The sequence below is a fragment of the Camellia sinensis genome, chromosome 8 (genome assembly GCF_055761805.1).
Source record: "Camellia sinensis isolate YWXY chromosome 8, ASM5576180v1, whole genome shotgun sequence".
Classification (NCBI taxonomy): Eukaryota; Viridiplantae; Streptophyta; class Magnoliopsida; order Ericales; family Theaceae; genus Camellia; species Camellia sinensis.
Genome location: NC_138968.1, coordinates 172,082,201 through 172,102,801, shown reverse-complemented (window position 1 = coordinate 172,102,801; position 20,601 = coordinate 172,082,201). Strand labels below are relative to the sequence as shown.

The 20,601-nt window shown below is 33.7% G+C and overlaps 1 protein-coding gene across 1 annotated transcript; it reads left to right on the top strand.

The window, feature by feature from the left end:
- The first annotated feature begins 806 nt into the window (after positions 1-806).
- Positions 807-4,267, top strand: LOC145798294 (uncharacterized). The gene is made up of 6 exons (XM_082885803.1): positions 807-870; positions 979-1,293; positions 1,511-1,625; positions 1,801-2,088; positions 3,585-3,695; positions 4,213-4,267. The coding sequence occupies exons 1-6, from the start codon at positions 807-809 to the stop codon at positions 4,265-4,267; spliced, it is 948 nt and encodes a 315-aa protein (XP_082741929.1).
- The last annotated feature ends 16,334 nt before the right edge of the window (positions 4,268-20,601 follow it).

The following is a 20,601-nucleotide window of genomic DNA, read 5'->3' as shown; positions in this document are numbered from 1 at the left end:
TGCGGTGTGTGCGATGCGCGAGGAGAAAGGCTATTTGTGGGCTATACATTGTAGAGCACAACAAGCAAATGGTTTTTTTTGCATCAAGAGGTTCAATGATGTGCATAGTTGTGGTACGCATGTCTGAACATTGAAGAATCTGAGAGTTAGTTCTGATTTGGTATCGAGTACCATATCTAAAATTGTGAAGGACAAGTCGTTGACTCAGCCATGTGAGGTGGTGGCTATTTTGAAGAGGGATTATGGGTTAGATGTGAGTTACCACGTGGTATGGTTAGACGTGGAGAAAGCAAAGGATGTTATTCATGGAGATCACTCATTATCGTTTGACCAACTGCGGTGGTATTCGGATGCTGTGATACGTTACAATCCAGGGAGTTATGTCAATATTGACTATGATGCGAGTAGTCAATAGTTTTGTCGTTTCTTTGTATCATTCGCTGCATGTATTTCTGGGTTCAATTCTTGTCGACCTTTATTATTCCTGGATGGAACATTCCTCAAAGGAAAGTACAAAGGTCAGCTACTTGCGGCAACGGCGAAAGACGAAAACAATGGTTAGTATTTTTTTTAACTGTCTATTCATGTAAATATTCACATTGAGCGGCATAGTGTGGACATATGGCAGACGATTACACAGTGTGTTCCACATTTACACTGGTGTCAATGTTTACATCAGTACACATTGATATGAACAACAACGTAATATGGCTGATTGAGAAATTAACAATAATGTAAACATTCACATTATTATACACTAATGTAAATGTTTACACCAGTGTCTACTAATGTGAGTTTATCCATTAATGGACAATAATGTGAATGTTTACATCATTGATGTTTACGAAATCAAATCCAAAAACAACAATAGTAATAGGGCATTGTAAATATAAACATTCACATGACCTGTTTCCTTTATAGTGTTTTCTATTCACATTGGGATATTGTGAACAATTGTTTAATGATGTTGTGTTGTAGGTCTATTTCCTGTTGCATTTGCGATTGTTGATTCAGAGACCACGGCCAATTGGCCGTGGTTCTGCACGAACTTGGCAAGGTTGTTGATGGTAAGTGTCAAATTACTTAATCTTGGTCTGTTAGAAACGATGCCGAAGGTGTTCCCATCTGCTCACCACGGTTATTGCTTACAACACTTGAAGAACAACTTAAGAGACCAGATGAAAGGAATTGATAATGGATGTAGGGACCACCTCATTAGTAGTTTGGGTGGCTGTGCTTACAAGCCAACTGTGGTAGGGTTCTATGAAAAGCTTGAGAAATTAAAAGCGGAGGGTAAGCAACGAGCACATAATTTTTTCAAGGACTTGGCACATAAGCACTAGGCGAATTCATGCTTCAGGTAATAGTAGTTTCCTAATGTATTCCATTTGCCAAGTTTCGAATGGTAGCAATGTGAATTTTCTGTTATGTTTTGTGGCGATGTGAAATTTCATATTCAGTTTCGAAAAAATTAAATTCAGTATTGTACAATGTTTGTGATGTTGTGCAGGGGCATTCATAGAGATGACATCCAATGCGGTGAAGTCATTTAATAATTGGATTAAAGAAGCACGCAATCTTCTTATCACTCAAATAGTGGACACAATTCGTACTCAGTTGATGCGGTAAATGTCTGCACGGCGTGACCAAGCAAACAAGTGAAATGAGCTTATTTGTCCTACATTCGAAACAATGCTTCTTGATTCGTTCAACAACAGTAGGTCTTGGCAAGTTAGCAAAGCCAATGAGGATGTATTTGAAATTCATTTGATACCATCTGTTACAGTTGATATTGCAAAGCGTACGTTTTCTTGTTTCAAATGGCAAAATCAACGGATTGCCATACGACCATGCTGTTATTGCTATTCAGAAAAGTCGCTACAATCTCAATGATTGTGTGGAACATTACTTTCATGTAGAGACATATCGTGCAGCCTATTCAGGTGACATATTCCTTATAACATCGATGGAAAAGTCGCATTTTGATCCCACTGACTTCACTATATACCTACCAACTGTGAAAAGACCACCCGAAAGGCCGAAAAAGAATAAAATCCCATCAAGGGGTGAGAAACTGAAACAAATAAGGTGCAGGAGATGTGATAAGTTGGGATGCCACAATCGGAAATCATGCAAGGAGTAGATATAGGGTATACATTTTTTCATTTCAACATTGTGTTTTACATGGGATTCTTATATTGATTTTTGAAATAAGATTGTGTTATGTTGGCAAACATTGTATTGCAATAAGATTACGTTGCGTTGGCAAACCTAATAATGCATTAGTATTTGATTTGTGTTTTATTTATTTATTTTTTAGGTAGCAAACTGACATTTTTGTTGTTGTGTTAAGGATGAATACATGATGTTAATATTCACACTTGTGTAAGATAATCACATTATGTGAATAATTGCACATAGGTTGAACTTTTTAATATTACTGTGGTGTGAATATTCACATTCTTGTTACCGTTGACAGCATCAAAGTAAATGACATAAACATTTACATCAATGTAACCATTCACATCATCAACTCAGAAGATGTAAATATTTATATATGTATTACGAAATGTAATTGTGAGTGTTTGTTGCTAGCAAAAATAAAATGTTCTGGTGTATATTATGATGCATGCATGGGAGTGGTGTGAATATTGACATCGTTGCTGCCATTCACATCATCAAAAGTTACGATACAAATATTCACATCATCAAATGTTAGCTGTGAATATTGATTTATGTGTTAAGAAATATTATATTCACACCTGTCATATTGTGTTACAATAACACTTTAAGCAATATTCACATCCATGTAGTAGGGCTTTAAAACATAAGAATGTGTATGATCCTTTTGTGATGTGGAAATCCACATCATGTCGTGTGTCAAAAAAAAAAAAAATACAATCTCAATGTGAATGATCAACACGAAATAGGCTTCAAAATTCATATACATATATTGACTGAAAAATAGCAATATAAGTAGTGGTATTGTGAAACCCCGAGCTTTTCGAAGGCAATATGTAGTTAAATTTCGGGGACGAAATTTTTTTAAAGAGGATAGGTTGTGAAGCCCTGAAAAATGTTTTCTCTTTAAAAACAAAAAAAAAAAGTTTTAATTATTTGCTTAAAACCCCTCAGTTATGAGAATTATTTCGAATCTTGTTGATTAATATTGTTTTTGTTGTTTTATCAAAATAGGAATATCCTTAATAGTGGCCATTCATATTCCAACTAGTGTCCATTCATAGTCTAACTAGTGTTCATTTAATTCTAGTTAGTGTTCATTTAATATCAATTAGTTTTAGTGTTCATTTAATATTAATTAGTGTTCATTTAAATCTCAAAGTAGTGGTTCATTCATAACCTAACTAGTGGGCTAGGGTCCTTTCATTTTTCAAGTAGTGGTTCCTTCATATCCTAACTAGTAGGCTATAATGACAACCTTTCAATACCAACTGCACCAAGTTTGCCTATAAATGTAGCTCACCTCTCAACTTCTTTCTATGGTTCTTCCCATATCTCTCTCCATTTGTTATATGGAGTTTAGATTAAGAATGTTTAAAGTGAGAGTAAGCGTTTTCATGAAGGAGGAGAGTTGTAGATTTTGTGAAACCTTACATACCTTATGGCTTAGAATTTGGAGATTCATGGAGAAAGATTGAGATTCGAGTGTTGGCGATGAAGGAGATTGATTTGAGGTAATTTGGGTGGTATACAATATGCTTCCTCTAAATCTCTTTACAAAGAGTTTATGTTAATTACTTTCAATTTGTAATCCTCTTGATTATTGTGATCATTTGATAAATCCTGTGAATCATTGTCTGTTGACACGTTTGAGTACCCTGGTCATTTGATAAATTCTACGAAGTTGTTCTGTTTAGTTAATGTTGATTTGTCTGGCTAAATGACATGCAAATGCTCCGTACATGGATCGAGTAGACCTTGCCAATAGCTTGGACCAATAGCCCAGATAAGGGTTTGTGCTTGGGTGAGGTGGGTGAGGCCGGTCATTGGTCATGTATCGAGTAGGACCAGGTATTTGGTTCTGGATAAATTATCATATGTCGAGTTGACTTGTTTGTCCAATTTGGTAAATTGTTTGATTATCGAATCTAATCGGTTATGTAATTGCTGGATCTTTGTTAATTTATTTTTCTGTCTGAGCCTTGTTATTCCTGTTGCATTGTATACTTCCCGAATTAATTTATTTTTCAGGCATGGAGCAAATTTAGTGGCGGTTGAAGTTGAAGCATCTAAAGAGATTGTTTGAGTTGGAGATTCTTTTAGTCCACAACTATATATTATTTTTGGAGATTTGTATAATTTATGTTTTGGAGACATTTGAGTTAATTATTTGTGGAGATGATTTGTATATTTGGGATTATGAGTTATCTGCGATTATAAATTTGAGGTTGATTTGATTTATTAACGACCCGGAAGTCAGGGCGTTACAAATGGTATCAGAGCGTAGGGATTAGGTCTTACATGGGATCTGTTGGGTGATTTTAATTGGGTTCAGTAATTGAGGTAAAAAAAAAAAACATGATCGATATTTAAGATAAAAAAAATAGTTGTTTATATCAGAGTGCATAGCGAAAGCGTATTATCTGAAGAGGTTGTAGTTATTAAACTTTGGAGTATAAGAGATTGTTAATTTCGAGGACGAAATTTGTTTAAGGGGGATAGATTGTGAAACCCCGAGCTTTTCGAAGGCAGTACGTAGTTGAATTTCGGGGACGAAATTGTTTTAAGGGGGATAGGTTGTGAAGCCCTGAAAAATGTTTTCTCTTTAAAAACAAAAAAAAAAGGTTTTAATTATTTGCTTAAAACCCCTCAGTTATGAGAATTATTTTGAATCTTGTTGATTAATATTGTTTTTGTTGTTTTATCAAAATAGGAATATCCTTAATAGTGGCCATTCATATTCCAACTAGTGTCCATTCATAGTCTAACTAGTGTTCATTTAATTCTAGTTAGTGTTCATTTAATATTAATTAGTGTTTAGTGTTCATTTAATATTAATTAGTGTTCATTTAAATCTCAAAGTAGTGGTTCATTCATAACCTAACTAGTGGGCTAGGGTCCTTTCATTTTTCAAGTAGTGGTTCCTTCATATCCTAACTAGTAGGCTATAATGACAACCTTTCAATACCAACTGCACCAAGTTTGCCTATAAATGTAGCTCACCTCTCAACTTCTTTCTATGGTTCTTCCCATATCTCTCTCCATTTGTTATATGGAGTTTAGATTAAGAATGTTTAAAGTGAGAGTAAGCGTTTTCATGAAGGAGGAGAGTTGTAGATTTTGTGAAACCTTACATACCTTATGGCTTAGAATTTGGAGATTCATGGAGAAAGATTGAGATTCGAGTGTTGGCGACGAAGGAGATTGATTTGAGGTAATTTGGGTGATATACAATATGCTTCCTCTAAATCTTTTTACAAAGAGTTTATGTTAATTACTTTCAATTTGTAATCCTCTTGATTATTGTGATCATTTGATAAATCCTGTGAATCATTGTCTGTTGACACGTTTGAGTACTCTGGTCATTTGATAAATTCTACGAAGTTGTTCTGTGTAGTTAATGTTGATTTGTCTGGCTAAATGACATGCAAATGCTCCGTACATGGATCGAGTAGACCTTGCCAATAGCTTGGACCAATAGCCCAGATAAGTGTTTGTGCTTGGGTGAGGTGGGTGAGGTCGGTCATTGGTCATGTATCGAGTAGGTCCAAGTATTTGGTTCTGGATAAATTATCATATGTCGAGTTGACTTGGTTGTCCAATTTGGTAAATTGTTTGATTATCGAATCTAATCGGTTATGTAATTGCTGGATCTTTGTTAATTTATTTTTCTGTCTGAGCCTTGTTATTCCTGTTGTATTGTATACTTCTCGTATTAATTTATTTTTCAGGCGTGGAGCAAATTTAGTGGCGGTTGAAGTTGAAGCATCTAAAGAGATTGTTTGAGTTGGAGATTCTTTTAGTCCACAACTATATATTATTTTTGGAGATTTGTATAATTTATGTTTTGGAGACATTTGAGTTAATTATTTGTGGAGATGATTTGTATATTTGGGATTATGAGTTATATGCGATTATAAATTTGAGGTTGATTTGATTTATTAACGACAAGTCAGGGCGTTACAGATATAAAATTGATTTACAATTAAGCTCGTCTGCTCCAATATGTCAAATCTATTGACACTATATTGTCTCAAATGTGGATAACAGTTTCGGGTAACAGTGATAGGTGGACACCCCCCACCTAGAGGTTTTCACATTGCACTGTCTTTCTGTGATTCAGAAAAAATGTGTACTAATGAGTCTCTTATTTGACACCATTCAAAATGATTTAGGTTGTCAACAATTTTATCACGGTATACGTGCGCCCTTATGATGTAACACACTACGGGCCTGCAATCCACCTTGAAAATGCAAAGTTGTTGTTAGATTTTGAAATTTAGGTGTGTATAATGGTTGTGGAAGATGTGTACAAATTGATTTCAGGCTTACGAATCTGATGCTTGCTGAGGACAGATGTCTACTGATATGATTGGTTGCGATGGATTTTTGCCTGATGATTTGGTCCATAGTGGTGATGATGGTCCGATGTTACGCACCACAGCCTTGATGTAGTCCCTCTGCCATGGGGGAAACAATGAAATTTCATATTAGGCACAAAGCAACATAGTGCATACGTCCAAGTTCAAATATTACACATCATGACAAATATTATATGTGTCAGCCACTTACCACTATTTGTGCTTTGTCAATATATGGGTCATGTATGCTGGGTCTTGGTCGTAGCTAGTTACAATGCCTCCATAGATTGTCCTTGACGTCGTACACAACAATCATCCAATGGAAGTTGTAGTGTATTGGAAAGATGAAGTATCTCTGGCCTTGATAGTCATTGATATATACATCAATTAGTTTATTTCTCTTGTGGGGGATACTCTTGTATGACTTTCTGCACACAATGGACATACAATGATATACCAAGTATTTATATCAATGTTCATTGTGAATGATGTGAATGTTCACATCTGTTAATTTGTCAAATAGTCTTATAATGTATTACAGATGTGAATGTTCACACTTGTTAATTTCTCAAACTTCCCAATGCATGGATGTTCACTGTGAATGATATGAATGTTCACATCTGTCAATGTGAATGTTCACACCTGTCATATTATGTTGTTGTTAACATTCACATCTGTCTATTATTTAATTTAACAATATAAGCATATAATGTTGAGATGAACATTCACATCTATTGAACATGCAAATCAAATACTGTTCATGTGAACATTCTCATCAACATCAAACATAAACAAACTAAAAGTGTAGGGGTTACCAAACATGTACTTGTAAAGATGAATGTCAAATCCTCCAAACTTGGGTTGACCAGCCCTTGTGGTTCGAGTAGGAGTTCACCATATGCATCTATCACCTGCACAAACAGAGAGGTGGCAGTACATTATTTACAGTGTGTGTGTGTGTGTGTGTGTGTGTGTGTGTGTGTTTTGTACACATTTATGATTGCCATACGTTATTGTGTATTGATTCTTCCTTGATGATGTGTATGATGTCTTCAAAATGCACATATCTAGTCTTTGAGTCCCCTTGCCAGACAAGCAACCTGTGCATTGTGATTATAGAAAATGTGAATGTCAACATTGCACAATTATAAAATGATCTAAACTATTTAGTACATATGTGAAGCTTAACATCATCATAAAAATAAATTCAATCTGAATATGTATGATCACTTACTCATCACCACCATTCTTATGCAAATTTTGGACCTTCTGCTTGTTGAGTTTGCTCATGTTAGCCCAAACCTTCAGTTTGTTGGTCAATGTTAACTTCTTGTACTTTGTTGGGTGCTTTTTTTGTGGATGTTTGTCTAAATCTTGTACAATTTAGACTGCATAGGATTGCTCTTCAGCTCTCTCTTTCTTTTTCTTTTGACCAAGCAAGTCGGGATATTGAAACTCATCCAAGCAGTGCTCTTTCCTTACCTTCTGCTTAATGCGCTTTACCCTAGATGGTGGGCTGAGAATGTGTTCCAATGCTGCAATGGGATGCTTCTTAAGGCTGTCATGAGCCTTTTATGCTTCGACTTGCGTGATAATGTGGACGGACTGATCATCGTAAAGGTCTTGAAGAATTATTTTTTCACATTCCAAGTTGATGACCAATTTTGTCAATCGCTGAATTTCTGTATCTTTCCACTCCATGCTATTCTTGATGTCCATGTCCATATTGGATGGGCCCGATTGATCGAATAATTTGGCTTCAAGGGTAGCAATCACCCTTGCCCTCAACTCTCATGATTCTTCCAATTGTTTGTATTTTGCTTCCCATTGTCATACGAGACCCCAAGCTTTTTGTTTTTTTTTTATAAGTACATCCACAATGTCCGGTTCACCTGGTTGTGCTATGATGATACCACTCTCAGCATTGGGGTTGTTAAAACTGGTTTTGAGGTCATCTTTAACATCATTTAGGTCCATTGCATCGCCAGAAATTCCATCGTCGTTGTCACTGCCTTGATTGTCTTTGCTTTCATCGTCATTGCTTTCATCTTGTTTTGCTTGTGCACTCGACAAAACCTCATATTTGGGCTCCACATTCAATTTGGTATGATGCTATATCTTTGCTTCAATTTGGGAGGCCATCAGCTCACCGCTATATACTTAGAGTTGGAAACATTATGTTAGTTATATAGTTCTTTGTCTCACTATCTGAATGGGCACAACATTGTTAGTTATACTTTTATCTCATTTAAACCAAGCTTCGCCAAAGATATGGACTTCATGTTGGTATATAAGGCTGTAAGGTCCCACTTTACACATCGCGGAATGGCATTAGGTTTGTGGGATTGTAAGATGGTTGTGTGCTTACACAACCAATACTGAAACAAATAACAAACATCAGTAATGTGAATGTTCACATCAATAAACATTGATGTGAATGTTTACACCAGTGTCTAGTAATGTGTGTTTATCCATTATTGAACAGTAATGTGAATGTTCACATCATTGATGTCAACTTCCACACCATTGCCTAGTAATGTGTGTTCCGCATTTGTTTTGGTGCTAACATAAGCAAAACACTAGTGTCAATGTTTACATCAATACACATTGATGTGAACAACAACATAATATGACTGATTGAGAAATTAACAGTGATGTGAACATTCACATTATTATACACTGATGTGAATGTTTACACCAATGTCTACTAATGTGAGTTTATCCATTAATGAACAATATGTGAATGTTCACATCATTGATATCAACTTCCACACCATTGCCTAATAATGTGTGCTCCACATTTGTTTTGGTGCTAACATGAGCAAAAGACTGGTGTCAATGTTTATATCAATACGCATTGATGTGAATGTTCCTAACATTCCACACTGTTGTGAACATTCACATCAATGTGTACTTATGCCAACCTTGCCACCAGTGCGTACCGATGTGTATGTCACATTTGTTTTGTTGACAATATGAGTAGATAGACCCCGTGAATGTTCATATTAAATATAGAATAAGATTTATGAGATTTACCATTAACAACATAACACATCCGGTGACTTGTCCTGGTTTTCTCCATTTTTGGCCCACTGACCTCATCAGGGTTGCTCGGATGCTCTCAGCCCAATCATACTCGATCATGTTATCTAATGGGTCCATGTATGAATAGTATGTCCATCCAATTGTTTCTCCGGACGTGAAAAAGAACAGTTTGACACATGCATACATACTAACTAATCTTGCAACCTCTTCATTATCTTGTTTCTTTGTGCCTTTTAATGCTTCGTTCAGAATTTCACCTATTTTTACTACACTTAACCGACTAACATCCTTGCACATTCGGTGTATGATGTTGGCCGTTGGTTTTGCACCATAAGAGAGGTCCATTGGTTTGGTGCTGCAGTCCACCCCAAAAATAAGTGATACATCACTTTTAAAAATCTGAATGCTCTTGTCCCTGATGTAAAACCTCTCATTAGATCACTTAAATGTCTGCACTATACGTACAATGACATTATCGTATTTCATGCAATGGTTGAAGTCGACTTCATTACTAATCAAATAAAAGCCAAAATTGTGTTTTCTTAAGGCATTTCAATTGACCATTTGTAAATTTTGTAGCCTTCAATAGTTTCACCTATTTAGTGATATTTGACCGGTAGTTAACCTTTTTCATGTTCACTTGCTCGAGACTAGTTGTTTGATCGGGTTTGCTTTTGGCACGGGATTCCTCTCTCTTTCTTTTGCCATCAATGGGAAGACTTGTTTGTTCAAATACAAACAAATTTAATATTACTATTCACAAATGAATAGTGATAATAAGTGTAAATTATTATATGCCATGTGAACAATGGGATTGTGATGGTGAAATAGTATGAATAGCTGGTGCAAATGTTCACGTGAAGAGGTGATAACACATGACAAACCAAAATTCACATGATGAGGTGAGAACAATCACACATTACAACTATTAAACTAACACAATGTATACACGATGTTAATCTTCACATCATTACACTTATATGTTTGACTGTGAATGCTCACAGCCAAATATATGGTGTGAATATTCAATGTAAATGTGACAATGTAAATATGAACATTATATTCACAATATGAATATTAAAATTATGTTCAAAATGTTATGATGTGAATATTAACATTATATTCAGAATGTAATTATTGACATTATGTTCAGAATGTGCATATTGACATTGATGTTAATCAATAACAACTGAAACAATACGATATTATTATTTATAACATGCCTACAAGAATTCACATGTAACCAAAACAAGGTTGGCAACCATCTATAGTTTGGACAGTAATTAGTTCATGGCCATCAACACCAACAATACCAACAAGTCTGACATTGATGTCACAATTTGAATATTTACTCACTAACTGATCTAATGTGTGTTTATTCATTATTAAACAGTAATGTGAATGTTCACATCATTGATGTCAACTTCCACACCATTGCCTAGTAATGTGTGTTCCACATTTGTTTTAGTGCTAACAGGAGCAAACCACTGGTGTTAATGTTTACATCAATACACATTGATGTGAACAACAACATAATATGACTGATTGAGAAATTAACAGTAATGTGAACATTCACATTATTATACACTGATGTCAATGTTTATACCAGTGTCTACTATTGTGAGTTTATCCATTAATGAACAGTAATGTGAATGTTAACATCATTGATGCTTATAAAATCAAATCCAAAAACAACAATAGTAATAGGGTAATGTAAATATATACGTCGGTGATCACATTATGTTATCATTGGCTTAAAAACAGAGGATGGAACCGACAACACCAACAAGTCTGACGTTGATGTCACAATGTGAATATTTACTTCATATTCCATCACATTTTTGGGTGAAGATTGAGGGTTCTATGGACATCAACAATCAACAATACCAACAATGATAGTAATGTGAACATTTACATTATTATACACTGATGTCAATGTTTACACCAGTGTCTACTACTGTGAGTTTATCCATTAATGAACAATAATGTGAATGTTAACATCATTGATGTTTACAAAATCAAATCTAAAAATAACAACAGTAATATGGAAATGTAAATATATACATCGGTGATCACATTATGACCAAAAAATAGAAGGTGGAATGATGTTGCTTACTTTTGTTCCTCATTGTGGGTGGGTACGAAAATCGATAGACCACACTCAATCGACCGACGGGAAACACGGAACAACGAACCACCCTCCTTCTGATGTAAACCTTCGCAGTGGTGAGATGAAAGGAAATAGCAGTGGCCGACGACAGTGGACGGTAGACAACAACGGTGGCGAGGCAATGTGAATCTAGGGTTACGTTTTGACAGCTTTTTGGGATCGACGATGAGATTTTGTTTAGGAAATCAGTGTTTTGTGGATTGAATAGATCAAATGGGAATGGTTTGTTTTCAGAATGGAGTAGACGCGGGAGAAATTGAGGGAGGGTTATTTCGTCTTTTTACAATGAATGGACCTAATGGAATAATCAAAAATGATTTGGGTTTTATGGAATAAAACTATTAGGAATAGGATTTATGAAAAAAGAGCCCTTTTTATTAATGATAGCATTAATTAATTTTTTTTTTTGAAATTGTAAAAACAATTATAGTTATATTTGGTCATCGATATTCTTTCTTATTTTTGTGTTTTTAACCGGTTAAAACCATTATCTGAATTCTATTAAATATTCAACTAAGCAGCAAAAGATAGACACATGGAAAATTCTCAATCCACTTGATTAGTTGATGAGGCCCACGCAATTAGGCGCAGGCAAGTGTTTATCGAAAAAGACACGTCCATGAATGGGGCTGGACCTGATGAGAGGGGAGCCCCTAGTGAATTCAGGCCGAGTCTGAAATCGTACATTCGTTATTTGCCTACCAGTTAATCGAAATTGACCCAATCAAAATAATTTGAATTCTGAAATCTGTGAGATAGAGACGATGGAGGAACGAAAATGGTAAAACACTACTAAAAAACGTACTTTTTGCGTTTGCTATAAATCGTCGCAAATAATAAAAATACAGTCGCCTTTTGCGACGGTCCATGCTATAGTAAATGGGAGTCACGAATGTGGGGATGGCAAATACTTTATGCGACAGCAAAGCAACGGTTGCAAATTATTCATGACCGCCTAAACTACTTATGGCGACTGCTATTTTGTCATCGCAAAAAACAAAGAAAATGCTAACATGTTTTTTGGCGACCATCTTGTGACCGTCACAAAAAAAAAAAAAAAAAAAAAACCATAAAAGTGTAACGTTAAGCATTCTAGGAATAGCAATGACAAGAATTCAGACAGTATAATATTGTAGTTTAATTAAGCATTCCATTTAAGTCTCAAAATTGGAGCCATATATAAAATTATTACAACGAAAAACATGGAAAAAGTTCTTTTGTGACAAAAACACAATCTAGATAGAATTCTAGTAAAGCCAAAATCTACAATGCCGATGTTCACCATTGTACAAGGTACCGATCGAGTTCTAATTTGTTACCAACTTCATTGTTGGTCCTATGAGTCTTTCACACAATGATAGAAAACATGAGAATTGATGCATAACCCCAAACTTTGAAAAGAACAGCACAAAAGGTATAAAATTAGAAATTATTCAAAATACCAAGAAAAACTTATATCCTGTTTTAAGAAAGATAGTACATGTTTAGAACCATCTCCATACTAAAAGCCAGAACAAAAACTATTTATTTCCCACAATTTTAGACTTTAAAACAAATTTGGAACTACACAAGTTCATATTAAGATATATGAATCACTCACTAGAATCCAATGGCAGTTCAAATCTTTCAAATCAAATCATTATTGTTATTTTTCATTCCTATATGACATAGGAGATGTACAAAAAAACTCACCATGGAGATATATGTTCCTCAAATCCAAGCTTGCACCTGATCAATACACATTATGATGGGGAATAGATCAAAACACAAAGTACCCAATTTTTAGATCTTTCTTTAGATATAAAGCCTCAAGCAGAGCAGAGAAAATGCAAACATTACAAAGAAAAAATAAAAACTTAATAAACATTCTAATAAATTAATTGTAAAAACTTAAGATTGAACATTATGAAAATCAAAATAGACAGCCAGAAAGTTAATACATAATCCATCCTAAAGAAAACAAACACTAACATCTGAGTGTGCCATATTTGTATATACAGATATTTTTTCCTGTCCTAGAAGAGTGAAAAGATAGATAGAGAAACAAAAATTGAGAAAATGAAGCATGCAAAACCCAAAAGAAAAGTGAGTGGCCTGTTTCTGTATTTTAATGTAGAGACACACTAATGTTTTCTTGAAAAGATAGAAAACCACTGCTCTACTTAAATAAATGTCCAAACATGCTTTGGAAGTTCCAAGAAACACTTTCGTTTTCCCATGAACTTCAACCCCAAAAACACAGAATCAAAAAATAAAAAATAAAAACGAGAAAGATATCAGTAGCAAGCAATTCATCATTTAATTCAAAATCTAAATTACTTCTGAGCTTCATCAAACTAAAGTGACATTGAAAACTATAGAGAGAGCTTAAAATCAAAATTAAACAGAACAATATAGAAATCAATTACGACTAATGGAGCAGATAACAAATAGCAATACAAAAACAAACATAACACATAGAAATTCAAATCAGACTATCAATCATGAAATGCCTTTAACAGAAAACATAGCAAATTAGAATGTTTGAATTAATTTAGAAAACAAAGCATAAGAGAACAGTTTTGGTTACTAAAGTCCGATTTGTTTGATTTGTTTAAAATGCATTGCACCAGATCTGGTACATATATATGTACCAATTAGTTCAGTTTTAGGAGAATTTGATCAAATTATCATAAATCTAAAATAAATATAGTTTCTTTTTGCTAGCATGACCAATTCAAAAGTCCAAATCTTAGATTTAATATAACATAGCAAAAAAGTCGATCAAATTTTCAACAGGTATTAAAACAAACGAAAATTTTCAATAGGTATTAAAACAGAGCACATGACAATCCAATTTCTATACATGTAGAACCACAGAAATCCATCATCGATCATGACTATTGAACTTACAGTAAAGATATATAAATGAAAATTAAAAGCATATTAGAAAGATATGTGAATCTCGGTATAAATCAAAGTTACTCAGCGATGAATGAACACAGATATATATATATATATATATATATGAAAATATAGCAAAAGGATTGATTCGAACCAAAGCTTCGTAGGTGAGAGAGAGTTAGATTGACCAAGACAAAGTGAAAGGGAGATTTGGTATAAAAAATGATTTTTTGCGATGGACAAACAATCGGTCGCAAAAAAATAGATGCAAAAAGTCATATTTCTAGTAGTGAGAGTAAGTCTATGTACATAGAAATGAGAGACTCTATCCTTGTGAGAAGATTGTATCTCATTCTATGTTTAGTTTTTATGTTCCTAACATTACTAATTGATTTAAACAAAATTAACACAGATCTATATAAGAGAGAGAGAGAGAGAGAGGGGGAAGGGGGAGGGCAAAATGACCATGCCATCTCCACCACCACTTATCGTCACTACCATTGTTTACTATCACCGCTTCTCACCATCATTCGCCATGATAAAAAAATTGAAGATCAAAAAGGATTTACTGCATGATATCTATGAAAAAAAAAATTATTGTAACAATAATATCGCCAATATAGTATCATTAACACATATGTCCAATTTGGAAACTTGATTATTTTAGTTGACTTTTTAACTATTTGACAATTTTAAAAAGTTGTGTATAGGATGATAGTTGGCTTTTTTTGTATTTAATTTGATAATTATTAAAGAAAAAGTAAAATAATTATAATTTAGATATGAGATTTTGTTTTATTGACTACTTTAACTTATTATGTTTCTATTAACTATTTTAATTAAAAAAAATGAAAAAACATATCCTAAGCAGGGCCATGACAAAACCACATGGTAGAAGGTAAAATCTTGCTATGTTCGAATTGAGTGATTTGGGGAAAAAAGAAAAGAAATTGAGAGATATGTATTTCTCTTACTTGTTTGGATAACCTAAGTGTAGAGAAATAGGAATAAATGGAGAGAAATAGAAAGAAATTCATTTATTTTATAAGCCTCGTTGTCAATCTTCTCAAAAATTGAGAGATTGGGAGAGAAAAAAAATCACTATTTACCTAATACCAATTTTGTCCCTATAAAAATAAAAGAAATAAAATGATTGAAAATATAAAAAGGTTATTTTAGTAATATAACATAAAATAATTTCTTTTCTTTTCTCTTAATGAAATCTAACCAAACAAGAATGAGAAAAATCATAATCTTTTTTTTTTCTTTTATTTCTTCTTTATCCATACAAAAATGAGAGAAATCACAATTATTTTTTTTTTCTTTTCTCTTACAAGTAATATTTTCTTTTCTTATCTCTTCTCTCCTAAATTCTCAAACATAGTGTTAAAGAGAAGAGAGATAGGGTAAGGTGTAATCTCCTGGCAAATTGGAAAATGACATGTGCTAAAGGTCAGGTCAGTTTCAGCGGGTTCGAATTATCTAAACCCGTTATCCGAACCGAAATCTCAAAGCATGCAGCCTTAGAAACTGCAGCTGACCGAAATAGTCGAACAATTTTAGAATTGTTTCGTCAGTAAAGAGAGTACTATATACCGAGATTGTCTGTTGATGATGATTCTCTGGATGAAAGTGATAAGACTATCTCAGACTTTGACGACTAAAATCTTCACTTAGGGAGATGAAGAGTTAATTAAGGTTGTGTTTGGTTTATAAATTTGATAAGGGATTTGAGAAAGAATTTTAAAAAAAAAATAAAAAAATTATGTAAAATTAAGTAAAATATACATGTATTTTATTTATTTTATTTTTTTTAAAAATTCTCTCTAAATTTACGAACTAAATGTATAAACATGTCATCAAAGAAGACGGTGAGGTGACGGAAGATTGAAATAATTCAAAACTAATTACATATTTTAATGAAACTGAATGTATATAGTTATTTATTTATTAATATATTACAATGAATTTTATTTTGATATTTAATATATGTTGTCAGAAAAGAATGTGTCACAACTGCCATGGCCAAGGCCGGAGCGGGTGTGGTGTGGGTCAAGCTTTACGGCCTCACTAGTCAAAGAGATGATGAGGGGAAAGGAGACGGTGGTCTGTGAGCACTACAAATTAATTAATTAATAAGAAGTCATATTGATATATATATATATATATATATTTATATTATTATAAAGTGAACACCTTTTATGATGTCTTGAAATCTTTGTTTTTTATATTGTTTATTTTTTATTTGAAATAAAAAAAATTAGATAGATAAGAGAAGGGGATTTGAACCTTAAATATTATGTCAAATGAATAAGACTCTTACCACTTAATTAACACACAATATATGATAAATATTTTTGTTAACACCATAAATCTGCAATTTTTATTATTATTTATTATTTATATAATTGCAGGACACGTGACATCCTCTTATTCATTTGGAAGTTAAAAGAAATTATAGAGATAATGGAGAATATGAAGGACAAAGTGGATGAGTGGGAGGACAAAGTGGATGAGTGGAAGGACACATGGCAAGACAAGAATGAAGATGGAAGAAATGGGTAGTTACTAAGTAGTTATTGCTGTATTTTTTCTTCTATAAATAGCCATTAATGGCTACATTGTAAAAGATCCAGAACTTAAATCAAAGACAATTGATTTCAATATTTCTTGTCATTTTCCTTATCTTAGGAGTAGTTTAACATAGATTTATATTTCGAAGCATTTATTTTCAGCATTTCCATTTCGAAGCATTTTATGCACTTTCTTTTCGAAGCATAGGAATAGAGGTAAGTAATTATTACTTTGATTGTTCATTCAATCGTCTTTTTCCGTTCCCCATTCTTCTTTTAATTTTTCTTTTCTTTACACTTGGCAATTTTGAAGTCCTCTTCGTTGAGGCAAAAGAACCGTCAACACAATCGCTTGATAATTGGCAGGAATTTAATTTGTAAGGATTTTTCAATCCTTGTTGGCACACTCGCATTTATGATATTTTTCTTTATAGGAAAAATAAGGCAACATTTTTTGGCACGCCCGGTGGAACTCGAAGTGTAAGAAATGACAAACGATTTGGATTTCGCCATTCGAACTTGTCAATATGAAATATATTGGCGTGAAAGAGAAATTTTGGATCTTCAAGAAGAGATCCATTTTCTTGATGAAATAAACTTTCATCTCTTACAATATTATTTGGTGGAAGAAAAAAGACACCATTTAATTGGAGAAATTCATCAACTTGATATGGAAATTCACCAATGGAATGATGAGTTATCAACTCTCACTACCAAGTCTTTAACTGAGGCTTTAATGGTCGGAATTGTTGAATTTTTTCAGAATCTTTTCATGGTTAAAAATAGCAAAAGCAAAGAATTGATTTCATCAATGGCTCGGGGGGTTCAAGAGTTCGTTTTAAAAGAGCCAAATTATGAAATTAACACAACGAAAGAACATGTTCTTGAGCCAAATTTGGCTAAGAATGATGTTCCATGTATGACTTGAGGGGTCCAAAAACCAAATTTTATAGAGTCAAGTCATGAAAATAATATATCTATGGGTGATTTTCATAAGCCATTAATGGCTAACATGGAAAAACAACCCACTTTGCCAAATAATTATGAAAACCTATTCGGCAAAAGTCATGTTTTTAAAACAAACATGGTCAAGAATAATGAACAAGCCACTGTTCATGAATTCAAAATTTTTGACATTTTTCAAAATGTCAAAAAGTATAAATTTTCATGGTCACACTATACCATGACTTTTGGTGTTCAAAATCCTTTTTGGATTTGTGGTTCACATCAAAATATAATTATGATGATGCGGCTAATAAAATTAACAAATTGTTCTTATGAGTTCGAAGCACTAAGAACAAGGGATGACCATTTAAAATGCATGAACTTGGCTAGAAAAGCCTGTGCATTTAAATAAATGGTTGAGAATGGCTTATCTTTTCAAATTGATGGCCAATTGTTTGTATGTACACAATCAAAGCATCGAAAATACATTCGAAGCATCAAGAGTTGTTTCGAAGGTTGATTACTTCACATTCGAAGCTGTATAAAGCTTTGAAGATACATTCGAAACATCAAGAGTTGTTTCGAAGGTTGATTACTTCACCTTCGAAACTGTATAAAACTTTGAAAACTTTCGAAATGTGTACATCTCTTCAAATATATGTAAAATGACAATTAATTAGTTGTCGAATAATGCCTGTTTTTGGCATCATAAGTTGGCTCGAAGAACAACAGTTTTGGTGTCTTCGAAGAATTAATAATTGGTTCGAAGCACAAAATTAATATTTTCATTAATTATGTGTGAACCAGAACATATAAGTTTTGAATAACCACAATGTTGGCCAAAAACAGCTTCGAAAGCCGTTTTGCCATAAGTTGCTTCGAAAGCCGTTTTGCCATAATTTTGTAAGCTTCGAAGCACTCTATCTTGCATCAACAATAGCTTCGAAGAAATAATAATGGTGGTTGTGAACCTTCGAAGCTTTGTCAAGTATTTTTGAGGATGTAATTCGTCTTTTGTCGGTTCCATCGACCTTCGAAGAATGATTTTGGTCCTTTATATCACTTTCGAAGCTTGTTACTAGTAATAATTCGAGTCATCTAGTCATAATTTCATACTCATTCGAAGCGCTTTATTGGTGTTGTTACATCATTCGAAGCACTTTGCTGCTTAGGTTAGTCATGTGCTTGGTTCGGCCCTTCAAAAATTCAAATAAACATCATTTTTAAGGGCCGCGGGGGGTAATGTTAACACCATAAATCTGCAATTTTTATTATTATTTATTATTTATATAATTGCAGGACACGTGACATCCTCTTATTCATTTGGAAGTTAAAAGAAATTATAGAGATAATGGAGAATATGAAGGACAAAGTGGATGAGTGGGAGGACAAAGTGGATGAGTGGAAGGACACATGGCAAGACAAGAATGAAGATGGAAGAAATGGGTAGTTACTAAGTAGTTATTGCTGTATTTTTTCTTCTATAAATAGCCATTAATGGCTACATTGTAAAAGATCCAGAACTTAAATCAAAGACAATTGATTTCAATATTTCTTGTCATTTTCCTTATCTTAGGAGTAGTTTAATATAGATTTATATTTCGAAGCATTTATTTTCAGCATTTCCATTTCGAAGCATTTTATGCACTTTCTTTTCGAAGCATAGGAATAGAGGTAAGTAATTATTACTTTGATTGTTCATTCAATCGTCTTTTTCCGTTCCCCATTCTTCTTTTAATTTTTCTTTTCTTTACACTTGGCAATTTTGAAGTCCTCTTCGTTGAGGCAAAAGAACCGTCAACACAATCGCTTGATAATTGGCATGAATTTAATCTGTAAGGATTTTTCAATCCTTGCTGGCACGCTCGCATTTATGATATTTTTCTTCATAGGAAAAATAAGCCAACATTTTTTATATGTTGGCTTTTTTGGCTTTCGAAGGTTACTCTCGTAATTATGAGCGTGCCAGCAAGGATCAATCAGTCCTTACAGAATTGCCAAACAATTATTCAAACGATTGTGTTATGGTTCTTTCGACCTCAATAAAGAGGACTTTTACTGGTGGCTTACTGGTAATTAAACTTCAGAAAATCTGAACATAAGAACAGTTAACTAAACTGGAGTATTTCATTAGTATAAAAGAACTTACAATGATCTCAGTTCCGTAGAGAATTACAGCGGCAATATACTTGACAACTACTCCTACAAATGAAGTGCAGCGCAGAAACTAAAAATACAGGAATATAAAGGACAGGAAATAACACTGGAATATGTAAAGTGATTCTTTAGATTTTTCTCTCTCTTTTCTCTGAAGTCCTTCCTGCTATTTATACTCTCCGAAGATAACCATCGAATTGTACTTCAAACCGTCGAACTGCTCCTCCGTAGTTGCTGATCATGCTACCTTATAAGTAGTCCCACTACGCCTTCACTTGCAGTTAGG